This window comes from Coregonus clupeaformis, chromosome 29, assembly GCF_020615455.1.
Source record: "Coregonus clupeaformis isolate EN_2021a chromosome 29, ASM2061545v1, whole genome shotgun sequence".
In the NCBI taxonomy this organism is placed as follows: Eukaryota; Metazoa; Chordata; class Actinopteri; order Salmoniformes; family Salmonidae; genus Coregonus; species Coregonus clupeaformis.
Genome location: NC_059220.1, coordinates 5408584 through 5428435, shown reverse-complemented (window position 1 = coordinate 5428435; position 19852 = coordinate 5408584). Strand labels below are relative to the sequence as shown.

Here is a 19852-nt window from a genome sequence, read left to right as displayed (position 1 = left end):
TCTTTGAATAATTTTACAAAGCAAAAAAAAAAAAAATAAGAACAGGCAAGTGTTGCCTCTGATGAAAAGGCACAATCTTATTCTAGTCATTTATGGACATTCAAACAAACAGGTCTGTCAGACCCTGTAATCCTCCTGTCTTTAGAAAACAAAGCCAGAGGGCGGAGCTTCCCTAATGTAGAAACCTCAAAAGGGGTGGAGCTCTTTGCTGGCCGACCCTCACAGGAGGGGGGCTAAGGGGTGGAGCTCCCAAGTGTAGAAACCTCAGTGGATGAGGCCAAAACCTCAAAAGGGGTGGAGCTCTTTGCTGGCCGACCCTCACAGGAGGGGGGAGGGGGGGGGGGCTAAGGGGTGGAGCTCCCAAGTGTAGAAACCTCAGTGGACGAGGCCAAAACCTCAGAGGGGTAGAGCTCCATATTGTAGTAACCTCAGAGGGGCGTTGTAGCCAGGCACAGGGGCGTAGCTTCCTTACTATTTGTAACCTCAGAGGTGTGGGACAACGGTTCACCCGGGCTGAACTTCTTATGAATAGTGTAGAATGAGAGTCCTTGAAGTCCCAGATCCAGCTAGCCACGGGGTCCATTCCTCCGTCCAGTCCAGTCAGTTCAGGGTCGTATTCACTAGTGCACACCGTAGCAAACTGTTTAGCAACAACTGGTTTATTATTGGACAAATTCAGGTAGGTCCCTCCTTTTTTTTTTGTTGTCCCATTTGCTTCCTAGTGAATACGACCCAGTTCACATGTTCCCTGTGAAGTTCTTGCCCGGCTGCTGCTGGGCCTGAGCGGACCACTGCTGCCTCTGTTTCCTGTGGTCCACCTCAGAGAGCAGGGCCTGGCGGTAGGCCTCGTAGGACTTGACGATGCGCTCCAGCTCCTTCATGAAGAGCAGCTTCAGCATGCCCTGGTACGTGTCCAGATCCACCAGCTGGAAGAGCTCCCATTTCAGGATGTGGTCATACCTGGTGGAAGACAGAGGTGAAACGCCTGAACATCCTGTCTACCTCCTCACTGTCCACACTCCACCACCGTGGCACATCCTGTCTACCTCCTCACTGTCCACACTCTACCACCGTGGCACATCCTGTCTACCTCCTCACTGTCCACACTCCACCACCGTGGCACATCCTGTCTACCTCCTCACTGTCCACCTCCACCACCGTGGCACATCCTGTCTACCTCCTCACTGTCCACACTCCACCACCGTGGCACATCCTGTCTACCTCCTCACTGTCCACACTCCACCACCGTGGCACATCCTGTCTACCTCCTCACTGTCCACACTCCACCACCGTGGCACATCCTGTCTACCTCCTCACTGTCCACACTCCACCACCGTGGCACATCCTGTCTACCTCCTCACTGTCCACACTCCACCACCGTGGCACATCCTGTCTACCTCCTCACTGTCCACACTCCACCACCGTGGCACATTCTGTCTACCTCCTCACTGTCCACACTCCACCACCGTGGCACATCCTGTCTACCTCCTCACTGTCCACACTCCACCACCGTGGCACATCCTGTCTACCTCCTCACTGTCCACACTCCACCACCGTGGCACATCCTGTCTACCTCCTCACTGTCCACACTCCACCACCGTGGCACATCCTGTCTACCTCCTCACTGTCCACTCCACCACCGTGGCACATCCTGTCTACCTCCTCACTGTCCACACTCCACCACCGTGGCACATCCTGTCTACCTCCTCACTGTCCACCTCCACCACCGTGGCACATCCTGTCTACCTCCTCACTGTCCACACTCCACCACCGTGGCACATCCTGTCTACCTCCTCACTGTCCACTCCACCACCGTGGCACATCCTGTCTACCTCCTCACTGTCCACACTCCACCACCGTGGCACATCCTGTCTACCTCCTCACTGTCCACTCCACCACCGTGGCACATCCTGTCTACCTCCTCACTGTCCACTCCACCACCGTGGCACATTCTGTCTACCTCCTCACCGTCCATATCCTCACAGGGCAGTTCTGAATGGTTGTAATCATAATCATACATAGGATTTGAATAGTGCTCGTCTAAAAACACAAAGGCCCTTTACAATAATGCAGCAATAGTAAACGCCCTTTACAATAATGCAGCAATAGTAAACGCCCTTTACAATAATGCAGCAATAGTAAACGCCCTTTACAATAATGCAGCAATAGTAAACGCCCTTTACAATAATGCAGCAATAGTAAACGCCCTTTACAATAATGCAGCAATAGTAAACGCCCTTTACAATAATGCAGCAATAGTAAACGCCCTTTACAATAATGCAGCAATAGTAAACGCCCTTTACAATAATGCAGCAATAGTAAACGCCCTTTACAATAACGCAGCAATAGTAAACGCCCTTTACAATAACGCAGCAATAGTAAACGCCCTTTACAATAACGCAGCAATAGTAAACGCCCTTTACAATAACGCAGCAATAGTAAACGCCCTTTACAATAATGCAGCAATAGTAAACAGCCTTTACAATAACGCAGCAATAGTAAACGCCCTTTACAATAATGCAGCAATAGTAAATGCCCTTTACAATAATGCAGCAATAGTAAAAGGTAACAAGAACAACCTCTAATCTAGCAATCACTAAATCAATAAACAGTATACCTTTTTAAGTTAAGATATTTCAAGATATTTAATCTATGAAAGCTCTTTAGTTATGAGAAAGTGTCCCGAGAACAGCACAGGGCCCCAGGGTTTCCCCCCCACTGCCTCAGCCAGGGAAACAAGCACTGGGGTAAATCCCCCCACAGATATGTGGAGGAAAGCCAGCTGCATGTTACTCACTTGAGCGGGGCGCGGGCATACACCTGTAGCCAGTCTGGGATCTCTGCAGTGTGGTATGGGTTGGCTGGCACCAGCACCGGATGGTTCCTCTCTGCGGGGCGAGGCTGGTATACAACCGGAGGGGGCTGGTCATAGCGGGGTATGCTGGACCAGGAGGAAGGGGGTTGGACAGTGAGTATGGACAGAGGGTTAGGAGTCAAGTTATGATATCAAAAACAAATGCTTGGTTAAAAAAAAAAAGGAGAGAGAAGTCTGCATTTCCTCACTTTAAAAAAAAAAACGATACGAAGATGTGGTGTGTATCAGTACGACTCTAAAAGCCTACCTAGGGGCACAGGGGTGTCTATACTGCGCCCGCTTGTTGATGTGGTCCACGTAGTAAGTCCCAAACTCAGCCGACTCCACCTTCTCCCAGCCAGGGGGCAGACCCTCTCTCTCCAGGGGGTGGGACCAGTGGGTGGTGTTGGTGTTGTGGTCGATGTAGTACTTCCTGCCTCGGATGGTCCAGTCTACCGTCCAACCACGGGGCAGCGGGAGGTCCTCACCGCTCGGACTGGACAGGTTCCCCAGAGACTTGGCCTGCATCCGACCGATACCTGGGGACCAGGAGAGGAGACGAGAGGAAGAGGAGAGAGGAAGAGGAGAACAGTCAGGCTGTGTCCCACTCCCAAATGGCACCCTATTCCCTAGGCTGTGTCCCACTCCCAAATGGCACCCTATTCCCTAGGCTGTGTCCCACTCCCAAATGGCACCCTATTCCCTAGGCTGTGTCCCACTCCCAAATGGCACCCTATTCCCTAGGCTGTGTCCCACTCCCAAATGGCACCCTATTCCCTAGGCTGTGTGTCCCACTCCCAAATGGCACCCTATTCCCTAGGCTGTGTCCCACTCCCAAATGGCACCCTATTCCCTAGGCTGTGTCCCACTCCCAAATGGCACCCTATTCCCTAGGCTGTGTGTCCCACTCCCAAATGGCACCCTATTCCCTAGGCTGTGTGTCCCACTCCCAAATGGCACCCTATTCCCTAGGCTGTGTCCCACTCCCAAATGGCACCCTATTCCCTAGGCTGTGTCCCACTCCCAAATGGCACCCTATTCCCTAGTCTGTGTGTCCCACTCCCAAATGGCACCCTATTCCCTTGGATGTGTGTCCCACTCCCAAATGGCACCCTATTCCCTAGAGCAGGGTTTCCCAAACTCAGTCCTGGGGCCCCACCACTTTGTGCCCATTTTGGTTTTTTGCCCTAGCACTACACAGCCGATTAAAATAACCAACTCATCATCAAGCTTGGATTATTTGAAATCAGCTGTGTAGTGCTAAAATTCTAATAGTTTGCCTCATTTCAGTTTGTGACAAAACAAACAAGCGTAATGTGTAATGAATCATTGTACCATCTAACCCGATGGGAAATATATTTTCCATAACCAAAACCATTGGATTTTCAGCTGGTGTACAAAACCAAAAGTAAAAAAACGCAAAAGCGAAATGTAACAACGGGAAGCATAGAAATAGCGCACATAGAACAGATCTACCGCCTCTTAGACATGCTTCCAATCAGAATGACAGATCTATAACACACATTTCTCTCTCTATAGATATACTGCTCCTTAGACAGGCTTCCAATCAGAATGACAGATCTATAAACACACATTCCTCTCTCTATAGATATACTGCTCCTTAGACTTGCTTTCAATGACAAGTACTATAACCACACATTTCTATGGGAATTGTCAGGTTACCCAAAAAGGTACATATTGCAGCTTTAAATGCATACTTTTAAATTATGTGTGAGGATAAAAAAATTATATATATATATATATATATAAGTGTAAAGTGTAATTTAAAATAAATAATAAAATCCCCACTACAACAAAAATACTTACACATTTTATTTTGTCCTTTAACATTTAATTGAAATACTGTAGAATTCCATTCATTCCTATGGAGGACTGCTCCTTCGAAGCATCAGCAATCCAGGGTTTATATAAATCATTGGTTGGGTCCTTTAAAACATGGACATGATATAAAATTCAATTTTACAGTTAGGCTCAAATGAGAACCGTAGCAGCAAAAATAGAGAGCAGAAAATGTCTGCACATTGGCAGCTGGAATCGGATCAATTCTGCTTGGGACCGACGGGACGGCAACAGGATTGGTGCTGTTAGCCAGCTGGTGAACGAAGGACTGGAATGTGCGTTCCACTGAAAAACACTCCTCCTCACAAAGACACAGGGGAAGCATTGGTTCAGTCTGTTGCAGAGCATTGTCTGAGAGGAGAAATTAACTGGGATAACTGGTAACCACCAACGTTTCAATCTACACTGGTAACAGCGTTCTCCACAAGTACCTGGAGTAGCCAACCAGATAGAAAAAGTAGCCAGCCTGGCCTTCAAAAATATTTCGCCGAACTACCTAGATTTGTGGCGGCCTCTGGTACATTTTAATGCCTCGATTCCATCCGAAATTTCACAGCGAAATGATTGAATACTTTATCAGATTTATCTCCCAGATTGGAAACATTAGTTGTGGTATTGTGTGTAGAAGGACATGACTTAACAATTGAAATGACAGAAAATGTATGAATTCAGTGTATTGTTAGTTGTTTTGGATATTGTCTAGTTCCAGGCCTATAAAATCAGGGCTATTTTCTAAGTAAAAGAACATTAAACCTTTAACCCGTCTCTTCTTGAGATCAAAGTCTTATTTACAGTTTTACTGCAAGATATGAATTGCTACAATAAATGTTTGTTCTTCAAATTATGTATTTTATTAAAACTGAAAATTAATGAAATAGACCACTGCCCAAATTAACTTGGTAAATACACTACCGGTCAAACGTTTTAGAACATCTACTCATTCAAGGGTTTTTCTCTATTTTTACTATTTTCTACATTGTAGAATAATAGTGAAGACATCAAAACTATGAAATAACACATATGGAATCATGTAGTAACCAAAAAAGTGTTAAACAAATGTAAATATATTTTATATTTGAGATTCTACAAATAGTCATCCTTTGCCTTGATGACAGCTTTGCACACTCTTGGCATTCTCTCAACCAGCTTCACCTGGAATGCTTTTCCAACAGTCTTGAAGGAGTTCCCACATATGCTGAGCACTTGTTGGCTGCTTTTCCTTCACTCTGCGGTCCAAATCATCCCAAACCATCTCAATTGGGTTGAGGTTGGGGTATTGTGGAGGCCAGGTCATCTGATGCAGCACTCCATCACTCTCCTTCTCGGTAAAATAGCCCTTACACAGTCTGGAGGTGTGTTGGGTCATTGTCCTGTTGAAAAACAAATGATAGTCCCACTAAGCCCAAACCAGATGGGATGGCGTATCACTGCAGAATGCTGTGATGGCACACTTAACCAGCATGGCTTTGAATTCTAAACAATTCACAGTTAGTGTCACCAGCAAAGCACCCTCACACCATAACACCTCCTCCTCCATGCTTTACGGTGGGAAATACACATGCAGAGATCATCCGTTCACCCACACCGCTTCTCACAAAGACACGGCGGTTGGAACCAAAAATCTCCAATTTGGACTCCAGACCAAAGGACACATTTTCACCGGTCAAATGTCCATTGCTCGTGTTTCTTGGCCCAAGCAAGTCTCTCCTTCTTATTGGTGTCCTTTAGTAGTGGTTTCTTTGCAGCAATTTGACCATGAAGGCCTGATTCACACAGTCTCTTCTGAACAACTGATGTTGAGATGTGTCTGTTACTTGAACTCTGTGAAGCATTTATTTGGGCTGCAATTTCTGAGGCTGGTAACTCTACTGAACTTATCTTCTGCAGCAGAGGTAACTCTGGGTCTTCCATTCCTGTGGCAGTCCTCATGAGAGCCAGTTTCATCATAGCACTTGATGGTTTTTGCGAATGCACTTGAAGAAACTTTCAAAGAGTTGACTGACCATGTCTTAAAGTAAATGGACTGTTGTTTCTCTTTACTTATTTGAGTTGCCTCATGGAATACGGTGTCATACACGTCGATCCAGAGCATCCCAAACATGCTCAATGGGTGACATGTCTGGTGAGTACAGTGGCTTGCGAAAGTATTCACCCATCCTTGGCAGTATTCCTATTTTGTTGCCTTACAACCTGGAATTAAAATGGGGGTTTGTATCAATTGATTTACACAACATGCCTTCCACTTTGAAGATGCAAAATATTTTTGATTGTGAAACAAACAAGAAATAAGACAAAAAAACAGAAAACTTGAGCGTGCATAACTATTCACCCCCCCCAAAGTCAATACTTTGTAGAGCCACCTTTTGCACCAATTACAGCTGCAAGTCTCTTGGGGTATGTCTCTATAAGCTTGGCACATCTAGCCACTGGGAATTTTGCCCATTCTTCAAGGCAAAACTGCTCCAGCTCCTTCAAGTTGGATGGGTTCCGCTGGTGTACAGCAATCTTTAAGTCATACCACAGATTCTCAATTGGATTGAGCTCTGGGCTTTGACTAGGCCATTCCAAGACATTTAAATGTTTCCCCTTAAACCACTCGAGTGTTGCTTTAGCAGTATGCTTAGGGTCATTGTCCTACTTGAAGGTGAACCTCCGTCCCAGTCTCAAATCTCTGGAAGACAAACAGGTTTCCCTCAAGAATTTCCCTGTATTTAGCGCCATCCATCATTCCTTCAATTCTGACCAGTTTCCCAGTCCCTGCCAATGAAAAATATCCCCACAGCATTATCCGGCCATATATATATATATATATATATATATATATATATATTACTTTTTACCCCTTTTTCTCCCCAATTTCATGATATCCAATTGTTACAGTCTTGTTCCATCGCTGCAACTCCCGTATATACTCGGGAGAGGCGAAGGTCGAGAGCCACGCGTCCTCTGAAACACGACCCTGCCAAGCCGCACTGCTTCTTTAAACACGGCTCGCTTAACCCGGAAGCCAGCCGCACCAATGTGTCGGAGGAAACACTGTACAACTGGCGACAGTGTCAGCGTGCATGCGCCCGGCCCGCCACAGGAGTCGCTAGAGCGCGATGGGACAAGGACATCCCGGCAGGCCAAACCCTCCCCTATCCCAGACGACGCTGGGCCAATTGTGCGCCGCCTCATGGTCTCCCGGTCACGGCCGGCTTCGACACAGCCCGGGATCGAACCCGGATCTGTAGTGACGCCTCCAGCACCTCAGTTTATATTTTTGTTCAGTGTAGTTACTCCACGATACTAACCTAATTGACAAAGTAAAATGAAGGAAGCCTGTACAGAATACAAATATTCCAAAACATGCATACTGTTTGCAACAAGGCACTAAAGTAATACTGGCAAAAATGTGGCAAAGCAATTAACTTTTTGTCCTGAAAACAACTTGTTATTGGATTTGCCCCAAACATACAACGTATTATTGAGTACCAATCTTCATATTTTCAAGCAGTTGTGGCTGCATCATGTTATGGGTATGCTTGTAATAGCTAAGGACTAGGGAGTTTTTCAGGATGGACGCGGAACGGAGCTAAGCACAGGCAAAATCCTAGAGGAAAACCTGGTTCAGTCTGCCAAATCTACACTGGAGTTGCTTACCACGAAGACAGTGAACATTCCCAAGCGGGCGAGTTACAGTTTTGACTTAAATCTACTTGAAAATCTATGGCAAGACCTGAATATGGTTGTCTAGCAATGATCAACAACCAAAATAGACAGAGCTTGAAGAATTTTGTAAATAATTTTTTTTTTTTAAACGGGAAAATGTTGCACAACCTAGGTTTGGAAAATTCTTAGAGACTTACCCAGGAAAGACTCACAGCTGTAATCGCTGCCAAAGGTGCTTCTACAAAGTATTGACTCAGTAGTGTGAATACTTATGTAAATGAGATATTTTTTATAAATATGCTTACATTCCTAAAAAAATATTCACTGTCATTGTGTGTAGATGGGTGAGAAAAATATAAACTTAAGGCTGTAACAAAATGTGGAATAAGTCATATTATTACGTTACATCCTTATTCTAAAATGGATTCAATCGTTTTTTCCCCCTCATCAATCTACACACAATACCCCATAAAGACAAAGCAAAAACAGGTTTTGATATTTTTGCTAATCTGAAATATCACATTTACATAAGTATTCAGACCCTTTACTCAGTACTTTGTTGAAGCACCTTTAGCAGCGATTACAGCCTCGAGTCCTCTTGGGTATGACGCTACAAGCTTGGCACACCTGTATTTGGGGAGTTTCTCCCATTCTTCTCTGCAGATCCTCTCAAGCTCTGTCAGGTTGGATGGGGAGCGTCGCTGCACAGCTATTTTCAGGTCTCTCCAGAGATGTTCGATCGGGTTCAAGTCCGGGCTCTGGCTGGGCCACTCAAGGACATTCAGAGACTTGTTCCGAAGCCACTCCTGCGTTGTCTTGGCTGTGTGCTTAGGGTCGTTGTCCTGTTGTAAGGTGAACCTTCATCCGCATCGGAGGTCCTGAGCACTCTGGAGCAGGTTTTCATCAAGGATCTCTGTACTTTGCTCCGTTCATCTTCCCCTCGATCCTGACTAGTCTCCCAGTCCCTGCCGCTGAACAACATTGCCACAGCATGATGCTGCCACCACCATGCTTCACCGTAGGGATGGTGCCAGGTTTCCTGCAGACGTGACGCTTGGCATTCAGGCCAAAGAGTTCAATCTTGGTTTCATCAAACCAGAGAATCTTGTTTCTCATGGACTGAGAGTCTTTAGGTGTCTTTTGGCAAACTCCAAGTGGGCTGTCATGTCCCTTTTACTGAGGAGTGGCTTCCATCTGGCCACTCTACCATAAAGGCCTGATTGGTGGAGTGCTGCAGAGATGGTTGTCCTTCTGGAAGGTTCTCCCATCTCCACAGAGGAACTCTGGAGCTCTGTCAGTGACCATCGGGTTCTTGGTCACGTCCCTGACCAAGGCCCTTCTTCCCCGATTGCTCAGTTTGGCCGGGCGGCCAGCTCTAGGAAGAGTCTTGGTGGTTCCAAACTTCTTCCATTTAAGAATGATGGAGGCCACTGTGTTCTTGGGGACCTTCAATGCTGCAGAAATTTTTTGGTACCCTTCCCTAGATCTGTGGCTCGACACAATCATGTCTCGGAGCTCTACGGACAATTCCTTCGACCTCATGGCTTTGTTTTTGCTCTGACATGCACTGTCAACTGTGGGACCTTATATAGACAGATGTGTGCCTTTCCAAATCATGTCCAATCAATTGAGTTTACCACAAGTGGACTCCAATCAAGTTGTAGAAACATCTCAAGGATGATCAATGGAAACAGGATGCACCTGAGCTCAATTTCGAGTCTCATAGCAAAGGTTCTGAATAAGGTATTTCCGTTTATTATTGTTTTTTAATACATTTGGCAAAAATTTCTAAAAACCTGTTTTCGCTTTGTCATTATGGGGTATTATGTGTAGATTGACGAGGAAATGTTTTTATTTAATACATTTTAGAATAAGGCTGTAACGTAACAAAATGTGGAAAAGGGAAGGTGTCTGAATACTTTGCAAATGCACCGTATGTATATATATTTTTTTACACATATTTAACCATTTTTTTTGTTGGCACAAAACTACTTCCATACTTCCATTCATTTTTTAAACTGGTACCGGGTTACCTTAAAAACAGAAAACCCCATTGTGTTCGTGAGAGTCTCCCGTTTCCATAGTAGGATCATTTTAGTTCGTAGCCCAAACAGTTTGGCCGCTACAGACAGAAGTTCACACATCGACGGTAGCGACTTCAGAAAAGTCCTATGGCGCTTGTGGGGGTCGTATACGCCAGAGACGTTTTCGCGAGAAGACCGATTTTCAGGATGTCTGCTGGTCTGACAAACAGCGCCGTAGCTCTGCCGACATAGGTGGATGCGGTGTATTGAGACGCAATGGGCGCGTCAATCGACTCTTCAGGATTACTGCACATACAGACAAAGACTAGTGAAGTCAACATCTGAGATGAAGCAGTCTGAGGTTGAGGCATCCGACTTGGGGCGGGCGGTCCCACTCAGTCTGCAAATTACTAGTTTGCAGCCAGACTACATTTTGAAGATACAGTGAGGTTTACTGAACCAGCACCACTCCTTTCTCTTAAGGTTCTATCCAAACAAAAAACAAGAATCTGCTAGCTGAGCACCTGGAAGAACGGAAGACTTCTTTCTACACCTGTTCCTAAGAGGTGGTCACTAGATAAAATATTGCTTCATGGCCAATGCATTCATACTCATACTGAGGAGTGGCAGTCCAGGAATGAACCCTAGAATATGTGGCCTACTCACCACATCCCATTTTTATTTTTTATTTCACCTTTATTTAACCAGGTAAGCCAGTTGAGAACAAGTTCTCATTTACAACTGCGACCTGGCCAAGATAAAGCAAAGCAGTGCGATAAAAAAACAACAGTTACATATGGGGTAAAACAAAACATAAAGTCAAAAATACAACAGAAAATATATATACAGTGTGTTCAAATGTAGTAAGTTATGGAGGTAAGGCAATAAATAGGCCATAGTGCAAAATAATTACAATTAGTATTAACACTGGAATGATAGATGTGCAAGAGATGATGTGCAAATAGAGATACTGGGGTGCAAATGAGCAAAATAAATAACAATATGGGGATGAGGTAGTTGGGTGGGCTAATTTCAGATGGGCTGTGTACAGGTGCAGTGATCGGTAAGGTGCTCTGACAACTGATGCTTAAAGTTAGTGAGGGAGATAAGTGTCTCCAGCTTCAGAGATTTTTGCAATTCGTTCCAGTCATTGGCAGCAGAGAACTGGAAGCAATGGCGGCCAAAGGAGGTGTTGGCTTTGGGGATGACCAGTGAGATATACCTGCTGGAGCGCATACTACGGGTGGGTGTTGCTATGGTGACCAATGAGCTAAGATAAGGCGGGGATTTGCCTAGCAGTGATTTATAGATGGCCTGGAGCCAGTGGGTTTGGCGACGAATATGTAGTGAGGACCAGCCAACAAGAGCGTACAGGTCACAATGGTGGGTAGTACAGTGGGGAGAACAAGTATTTGATACACTGCCGATTTTGCAGGTTTTCCTACTTACAAAGAATGTAGAAGTCTGTAATTTTTATCATAGGTACACTTCAACTGTGAGAGACGGAATCTAAAACAAAAATCCAGAAAATCACATTGTATGATTTTTAAGTAATTAATTTGCATTTTATTGCATGACATAAGTATTTGATACATCAGAAAAGCAGAACTTGATATTTGGTACATAAACTTTTGTTTGCAATTACAGAGATCATACGTTTCCTGTAGGTCTTGACCAGGTTTGCACACACTGCAGCAGGGATTTTGGCCCACTCCTCCATCCAGATCCTTCAGGTTTCGGGGCTGTTGCTGGGCAATACGGACTTTCAGCTCCCTCCAAAGATTTTCTATTGGGTTCAGGTCTGGAGACTGGCTAGGCCACTCCAGGACCTTGAGATGCTTCTTACGGAGCCACTCCTTAGTTGCCCTGGCTGTGTGTTTCGGGTCGTTGTCATGCTGGAAGACTCAGCCACGACCCATCTTCAATGCTCTTACTGAGGGAAGGAGGTTGTTGGCCAAGATCTCGCGATACATGGCCCCATCCATCCTCCCCTCAATACGGTGCAGTCGTCCTGTCCCCTTTGCAGAAAAGCATCCCTAAAGAATGATGTTTCCACCGCCATGCTTCACGGTTGGGATGGTGTTCTTGGGGTTGTACTCATCCTTCTTCTTCCTCCAAACACAGCGAGTGGAGTTTAGACCAAAAAGCTATATTTTTGTCTCATCAGACCACATGACCTTCTCCCATTCCTCCTCTGGATCATCCAGATGGTCATTGGCAAACTTCAGACGGGCCTGGACATGCGCTGGCTTGAGCAGGGGGACCTTGCATGCGCTGCAGGATTTTAATCCATGACGGCGTAGTGTGTTACTAATGGTTTTCTTTGAGACTGTGGTCCCAGCTCTCTTCAGGTCATTGACCAGGTCCTGCCGTGTAGTTCTGGGCTGCTCCCTCACCTTCCTCATGATCATTGATGCCCCGCGAGGTGAGATCTTGCATGGAGCCCCAGACCGAGGGTGATTGACCGTCATCTTGAACTTCTTCCATTTTCTAATTATTGCGCCAATAGTTGTTGCCTTCTCACCAAGCTGCTTGCCTATTGTCCTGTAGCCCATCCCAGCCTTGTGCAGGTCTACAATTGTATCCCTGATGTCCTTACACAGCTCTCTGGTCTTGGCCATTGTGGAGAGGTTGGAGTCTGTTTGATTGAGTGTGTGGACAGGTGTCTTTTATACAGGTAACGAGTTCAAACAGGTGCAGTTAATACAGGTAATGAGTGGAGAACAGGAGGACTTCTTAAAGAAAAACTAACAGGTCTGTGAGAGCCGGAATTCTTACTGGTTGGTAGGTGATCAAATACTTATGTCATGCAATAAAATGCAAATTAATTACTTAAAAATCATACAATGTGATTTTCTGGATTTTTGTTTTAGATTCCATCTCTCACACTTGAGGTGTACCTATGACAAAAATTACAGACCTCTACATGCTTTGTAAGTAGGAAAACCTGCAAAATCGGCAGTGTATCAAATACTTGTTCTCCCCACTGTATATGGGGCTTTGGTGACAAAACGGATGGCACTGTGATAGACTACATCCAATTTGCTGAGTAGAGTGTTGGAGGCTATTTTGTAAATGACATCGCTGAAGTCAAGGATCGGTAGGATAGTCAGTTTTACGAGGGCATGTTTGGCAGCATGAGTGAAGGAGGCTTTGTTTTGCGAAACAGGAAGCCGATTCTAGATTTAACTTTGGATTGGAGATGCTTAACGTGAGTCTGGAAGGAGAGTTTACAGTCTAACCAGACACCTAGGTATTTGTAGTTGTCCACATACTCTAGGTCAGAACCGTCGAGAGTAGTGATTCTAGTCGGGTGGGCGGGTGCCAGCAGCGTTCGATTGAAGAGCATGCATTTAGTTTTACTAGTGTTTAAGAGCAGTTGGAGGCTACTGAAGGAGTGTTGTATGGCGTTGAAGTTGCCTACTCACCGCATCCCATGAGCTGCCTACTCACCACATCCCATGAGCTGCCTACTCACCACATCCCATGAGCTGCCCACTCACCACATCCCATGAGCTGCCCACTCACCACATCCCATGAGCTGCCTACTCACCACATCCCATGAGCTGCCTACTCACCACATCCCATGAGCTGCCTACTCACCACATCCCATGAGCTGCCTACTCACCACATCCCATGAGCTAGCTACTCACCACATCCCATGAGCTGCCTACTCACCACATCCCATGAGCTAGCTACTCACCACATCCCATGAGCTAGCTACTCACCACATCCCATGAGCTAGCTACTCACCACATCCCATGAGCTAGCTACTCACCACATCCCATGAGCAAGGCAATGGTAACCTACTATTCCCTATATAGCCATTTGGGACGCAGGCCAGGTGTAGGGCCCTGCCAGCACCACCACCTTTAATAACCCACATTCCAAAGACATTTAAAGGACCCCCAGGGAGGGAGGGAGGGAGAAGACAAACTTGTTGCTGCGCAAGGTTCTCCATCTCATCTGGTAGCGTCTGTCTTGACTGCATCAAATCGATGTAAAGAAGCTAGCCAGCTACACTAGCCAGCTACACTAGCCAGCTAAGTTAATTAGCCAGTTGAGGCTGTTTTTGCCGCGCTCCTCATCCTTGTCTACAACATCTCCACTCATATTAAACAGCCTACCTGTTAGTTGATCATTGTAGCCAACTCCTTCTCATTTAGCCAACTTAATTCCGTAAATTGTAATTCCATTTTGCATTGATTAGAAATCTTCCACTTCACTTTCTACACATGGAGCCTCTGACGGTAGTGCTGCTTTGATTGACCGACAATAACAAGCTACACAGGTGAAAAGTAGGCTACCGGTATGTTGTTTTTAAAAAAATGGGGCGCACTCACAAAAACTGCCATAAAACAGTTTTATTTTAAAAAATTAACATCATGGTCTATCCTTGTTTGTAACAATGCCACATAGATAATTACATTTTAGACCAAGCCTTTTAATTAAAACAGCCCAATATATATATATATATATTTTTTTTTCCCCTCAAAAAGAAATACTCTCGCAAGTAATCGAATACTACCGAATAACCATGCCTATATCCCATATCTATATCTATATCCCATATCTATATCCTAGCGGACACAGGGCTGTTTGGCTCATCTCAGTCACCAACAGGAAGAACTTTGCAGCTGTTTCTGAATAATAAAACAATGCCATGCTGGTGGGTGATAACATTCAAACAAAACGTAGCCCAAAAATAGTTTGTCATATCATAGGAAAAGACACCGTATTCACACAGATTTGGACGAAGTGGGCAGTTCAGATTTGTCACTTCAAGCCCAAATATATCATACTTACTAAAATTGCGACTTGACTTAAATCGTTGCGCAACATCACGGGTAAGCTCTGGCCATCGTCTTTCAGCTCAAAAAACATGAATGTCTACTGGTGTGGGCGTTTATGCCTTATTGGATATTGTATCAAATTGAAATGGGTTCAACTGATAAAACAATGCATTATACGTAAGACTTATTTGGGGTACAGTTTAGCCTAGTCCTGGACTAAAAAGCATTTTTTATTTTTGTTTTTTAATCCAGGACTAAGATGAATCTATGTCCGGGAAACCACCCCTTTATGCTTACCTTCTGGCGGTCTGTTAGGGGCCGGGGAAGCGTGTTGTTGCGGTGGTAGTCTTTGGAAGTTTGGATGTTCATTGTGTTCATAGTATCTATAGTCGTCATGGAAGCGGTCAGGGGCTCTGGGCTGCTGAGGCCTTCTCTGCTGCTGCTGCTGCTGGCTGTCGTAGTAAGGCTCCGGAGGAGGGGGGTAGTAGTAGCGGCCAGCGTCCCCGTTCTCAGCCATGGGGCTCACGTCCGTGAGGAAGGACTGTGAAGAGCCTCCGTACTCGTGGGGTAGGTCCCCCAGGCTACGTGGTAGGTACGGAGGGGCTGACATCCTATGGCTTTCCCTTCGAGCCACCTCTTGCGGTGGTCTCTGCACAGGGGTGCGCAGGAAGCTCTTGTTGCGGGCCACCACAGGCTCAGGGCTGGGTCCCACGGGGTAGGCTGAGGGTCCCGGCTCAGGCAGAGGGACCTCTGTGCGTCTGGGAATTGTGGGTCCATGTCGGATGAATGAGGGCATGAGATCTGAAATACGACCAACAGGTGTATGTGTCAAGAACGAGGGAGGGAAGGGGGGGGGTACAAGCTTGAAAAAGTTGGGTATTCTATAATAATTTACCAATCCACAGAATCTGATAATTGACACAAAGATCCTGGAATCCGTCCATGTCTCTAAACTTTGCGCATACAGAGAAGAGTTCGACTCGTTAGCGCTTTAGCAATATCTTTACTCTTTGGTTAGTAACGAAAGTGTATTGAAGCCATTCACTCAACAAAAGCAGGTTTGGAAATCCACAATGGATGGATGAATGGTGAGTTGCTGGGCGTTGAAGGCGACTCAAGCCGCATGTAACGCTCGGGACCAGAGCTAGCTAACTAGCTAGCCGCATAACTATCAACTTTGGCAAACGTTAGCAAGCTAGCTGCTAGTTAGCCATGCAGAAGCCACAGTAACTATTAGATATAATAAAGTTTACCAAGCGTCTTATGCTTGGGTATCATCATATGACCAAAAACGCACGACTTGTAAAAACTTAACTGAGAGACATTGCTAACTAACTAACCTAGGTAGCGAATTTAGCTAGTCAACTTACTTCTCAGGACTGGTGAGGTCTCCTTCTTGACATATTTCCCGTGTACCTCGGCTGGTTTCGACGCTTCGCTTTTACTTTTCTTTCTTGAAAGCATAACTCAAAAAGGAGACATCAATGCAATGTAAGAAACTCGTGGAAAGTTCCCCAAAAACTACAAGCGTCCCTTCCAATCTGCAGTGTGTACATTTTAGCTAACTAGATAGCTAGCTAGCGAGCCTAATTAGCTACAGACTTGATTAACGTTAGCTAGCTAGCTAACGTTAGTTAACTTACGCATACTTGTTTCTGGCAATCTAGATAAAAGCCAAAACAGAACGATTGCTTGTATCAACTAACTCTAGAAGTAAACTATTTTCGCCCAGTTAAATCATTGATTTTCTTCTCCAAGCCAGTTGAAATCGAAGTTGTTTTTTCATTCAGTGGATTTATCCAGCACCCAGCCCAAGTCATCACCCCACTTCACATAAACTGCTCAACGCCTACTCAACCCATTCCAGTCAAGCCGCGGAGGGTTGTGGGATGGGAATACCATAGTGAAGTCATACCGTAGCTACGTTTGCGCACAGTTGAAAATAACTCCTCTTTTTTGTTTTTTGTTTTTGTGGTTTGAAGGATAGCACTTCTGTTTGTGGCCAAATAGACCAGTGGCCCCATCCCAAGAGCCTCTTGTCAAAGTCTGTTTTGAAGGGATAGCCCAACTGTATAAATACCTACAAATATCCTCCCATCCCATATGAGAATGGGCTGTCATTCAAAGTCATTCATTATCAGGAATGTTCTCTGGCACAGTGGTTTAGTGTCATGGTAAACTGGAGATTAAATGAAAAGTTAATTTGATAGGCATGGTATGTTATCTTCTGCTATGTAACCACTAGGTTTCCTCTATAAAATAAAAATAAACGTTGAAACATTTCTAAATGTCATAGTTAAAATATTCCTACTTTAAATGAATAAGACGACGCTGGTGAAATACTTCACTGGGAGTGTTGAAGCAGGTGCTGGCGGTGGACTGGAATACCATTAGAGAGGCTCTGACAACAGGACCAGAGGGGATCTACAAAGCAGGATCAAATAGTTAGCCGGCTAACTTACCTAAATATTCTGATATAACTTTCTATTTTTTTTTTTTTAAAGCTTAGCTTGAAATGGGCATGGTCTAATTTATTTAACAAACAAAAATACATATTCTAGGTTTAGCTTTTTAAAATACACCCTAAAATCAATAGTTACTGGTTGCTTATCATAGTTAGATGGCTAACTCGTTGATCCTGCTTTGTAGTAGACCCCTCTGGGCAGATGATAACGCTGTCATGTACAGGTCTTGGGGGTTGGGTATGGCAGTAGGTGGAATGCTAGTGTAACGCTGTAGTTCCGTCCAAAGACATACATGGTTCCATCCATGTTCAGCTCACACCTGCTACATTAGGAACAGGCAAAGTGGTAAAGGACTGGGGGTAGGGGCTCAGATGGAATGTCAGTGTAACACTCGAGTTCCGTGTTCCATCCCTGTCTAGCAAACACCTGGCTGCTACGTTAGGACCAGTTGATAGGTAATAGTGGGTAGGGGACTGGGGGTAGGGCACGGGGGGTAGGGGGTAGAGGACTGGCACAGGTGGGCTCAGGTGGAGTGTAGTCTTTGTCCTCCTCAGTCTCCAACCTTGGAGTGTTACTGGACCCCTCACTTTCTCCGACCATAAAACAAATAATTGGACTGCAAAAAAAATAATTATTTAACCTGAGAAACATCTCCTGGCTCTGTCCTGTTCTCTCCAAATCTGATCTGGAAAAGCTGGTTAACTCCCTCGTCACCTCCCGACTCGATTACTGCAATGCCCTCCTTGATGGTCTCCCGTCAAAAAGTATCCACAGGCTGCAGCTTGTGCAGAACAGCGCTGCCAGGATCCGCACAGGAACCCAGTGATCTGCCCACATCACCCCCCATTCTAGTCTCTCTCCACTGGCTGCCCATCCAATTCAGAATCCTCCTGTTAGTCTTCAAAACCCTCAATGCCTCTGGTCCCCAATAACTCGGTGAACTCCTCAGCTCCAAACAGTCTTCAGGTTCACTCCGGTCAAAGGTCAAATGATCAAAGACTCCTTGCAGTCTCAAAGACACACCTAAAAAAAATGATGGGTGACAATCTGGAACAAGCTCCCTCCTCACCACTGCCTTTAAGTCTGAGCTCAAGAAACACTTCTTTAAACTGGCTTTATAATAATAATAATAATAATAATAATAATATGCCATTTAGCAGACGCTTTTATCCAAAGCGACTTACAGTCATGCGTGCATAAATTTTTACGTATGGGTGGTCCCGGGGATCGAACCCCACTACCCTGGCGTTTACAAGCGCCGTGCTCTACCAGCTGAGCTACAGATCACTTATGTGATCTATGTTGTGCTGTCTGTTGGCGTTACGTTTCAAGTTTTAATGTTCCGTCCTTGTCGCCTCCTGTATTATTCTGTGTATGATGAGATAGATGTTCTTCTTCTTTGTTTTTATGCTGTATTATCTCGCTGTCGTACCGTGTTCAACCCTGTTGGATCTCGCCTAGCCATCTTGTTTCCAGAGGACCACAATGGAAATAAGTCCCAGACTTTCTTGTGCGTTATCCTCCATGATTTTACTAATGTGCATGTATGGCTTTTTTTGTGTGCTTGTTTTATAAAAAAAAAAAATTATGGTTGAATTAATAAAGTAAAGTGTCTTAATTTCTCACCTAATGTCTTTAGTCCTTTTATTCAAGCTTTTTTCTTTGAATGGTTTCTCTGTAAAGAGCTTTGGGATTTACGTCTGGAAATGAAAAGCGCTCTACAAATGTAATGTATTATTATAGGACTGGGGGTAGAGGTGAGGGGAATGGGGGTAGAGGTGAGGGGCTAAGGTTAGGTATAGTCTTAAGAACCGGTCAAGTGGTAGGGTACGGGAGGTAGGGGTGAGGGGCTCAGGTGTAGGGTTAGGAACAGGTAAAATGGTAAGGCATGGGGGGTAGGGGTGAGGGGCTCAGGTCTAGGGTTAGGAACAGGTGAAATGGTAAGGCATGGGGGGTAGTGGTGAGGGGCTCAGGTCTCTGACTATCTTGTTGAGGCTGGAGATCTTTTCTTCCAGTAGGTAGTTCTTCTTCTCTGATACTTTCTGTCTCTGCTCGGTCATCTCCAAGGCCTTCAGCAGCTGGGCGTTCTCCACATACAGGTCTTTGATCAACAAATCAGCTTTGCCGTTCTTGTGGCGCTAGAGACGGAACAGAGTGAGAACATTAACCATCAACCAACCAACCACATTTATTTTATAAAGCCCT

The 19852-nt window shown here is 45.2% G+C and overlaps 2 protein-coding genes across 5 annotated transcripts in view; both read right to left on the bottom strand.

Annotated features, from left to right (window-relative positions):
• Positions 1-230: 230 nt before the first annotated feature.
• On the bottom strand, positions 231-19343 carry LOC121544580 (protein salvador homolog 1-like). Its single transcript, XM_041854540.2, has 6 exons — positions 19274-19343; positions 16553-16648; positions 15480-15983; positions 3123-3393; positions 2798-2941; positions 231-960 (listed from the first exon to the last, which is right to left on the bottom strand). Exons 2-6 carry the CDS (start codon positions 16644-16646, stop codon positions 738-740), a joined length of 1236 nt encoding a protein of 411 aa, XP_041710474.1. The 5' UTR covers positions 16647-16648; positions 19274-19343; the 3' UTR covers positions 231-737.
• Positions 19278-19852, bottom strand: part of LOC121544579 (ninein) — a 73826-nt gene continuing 73251 nt past the window's right edge. For all 4 annotated transcript variants that reach the window (XM_041854536.2, XM_041854539.2, XM_041854537.2 and 1 more), the window contains one exon: positions 19278-19785. In XM_041854536.2, the coding sequence (XP_041710470.2) occupies positions 19570-19785 (216 nt within the window). In that variant the 3' untranslated portion in view covers positions 19278-19569. The remainder of the gene's footprint in view (positions 19786-19852) is intronic.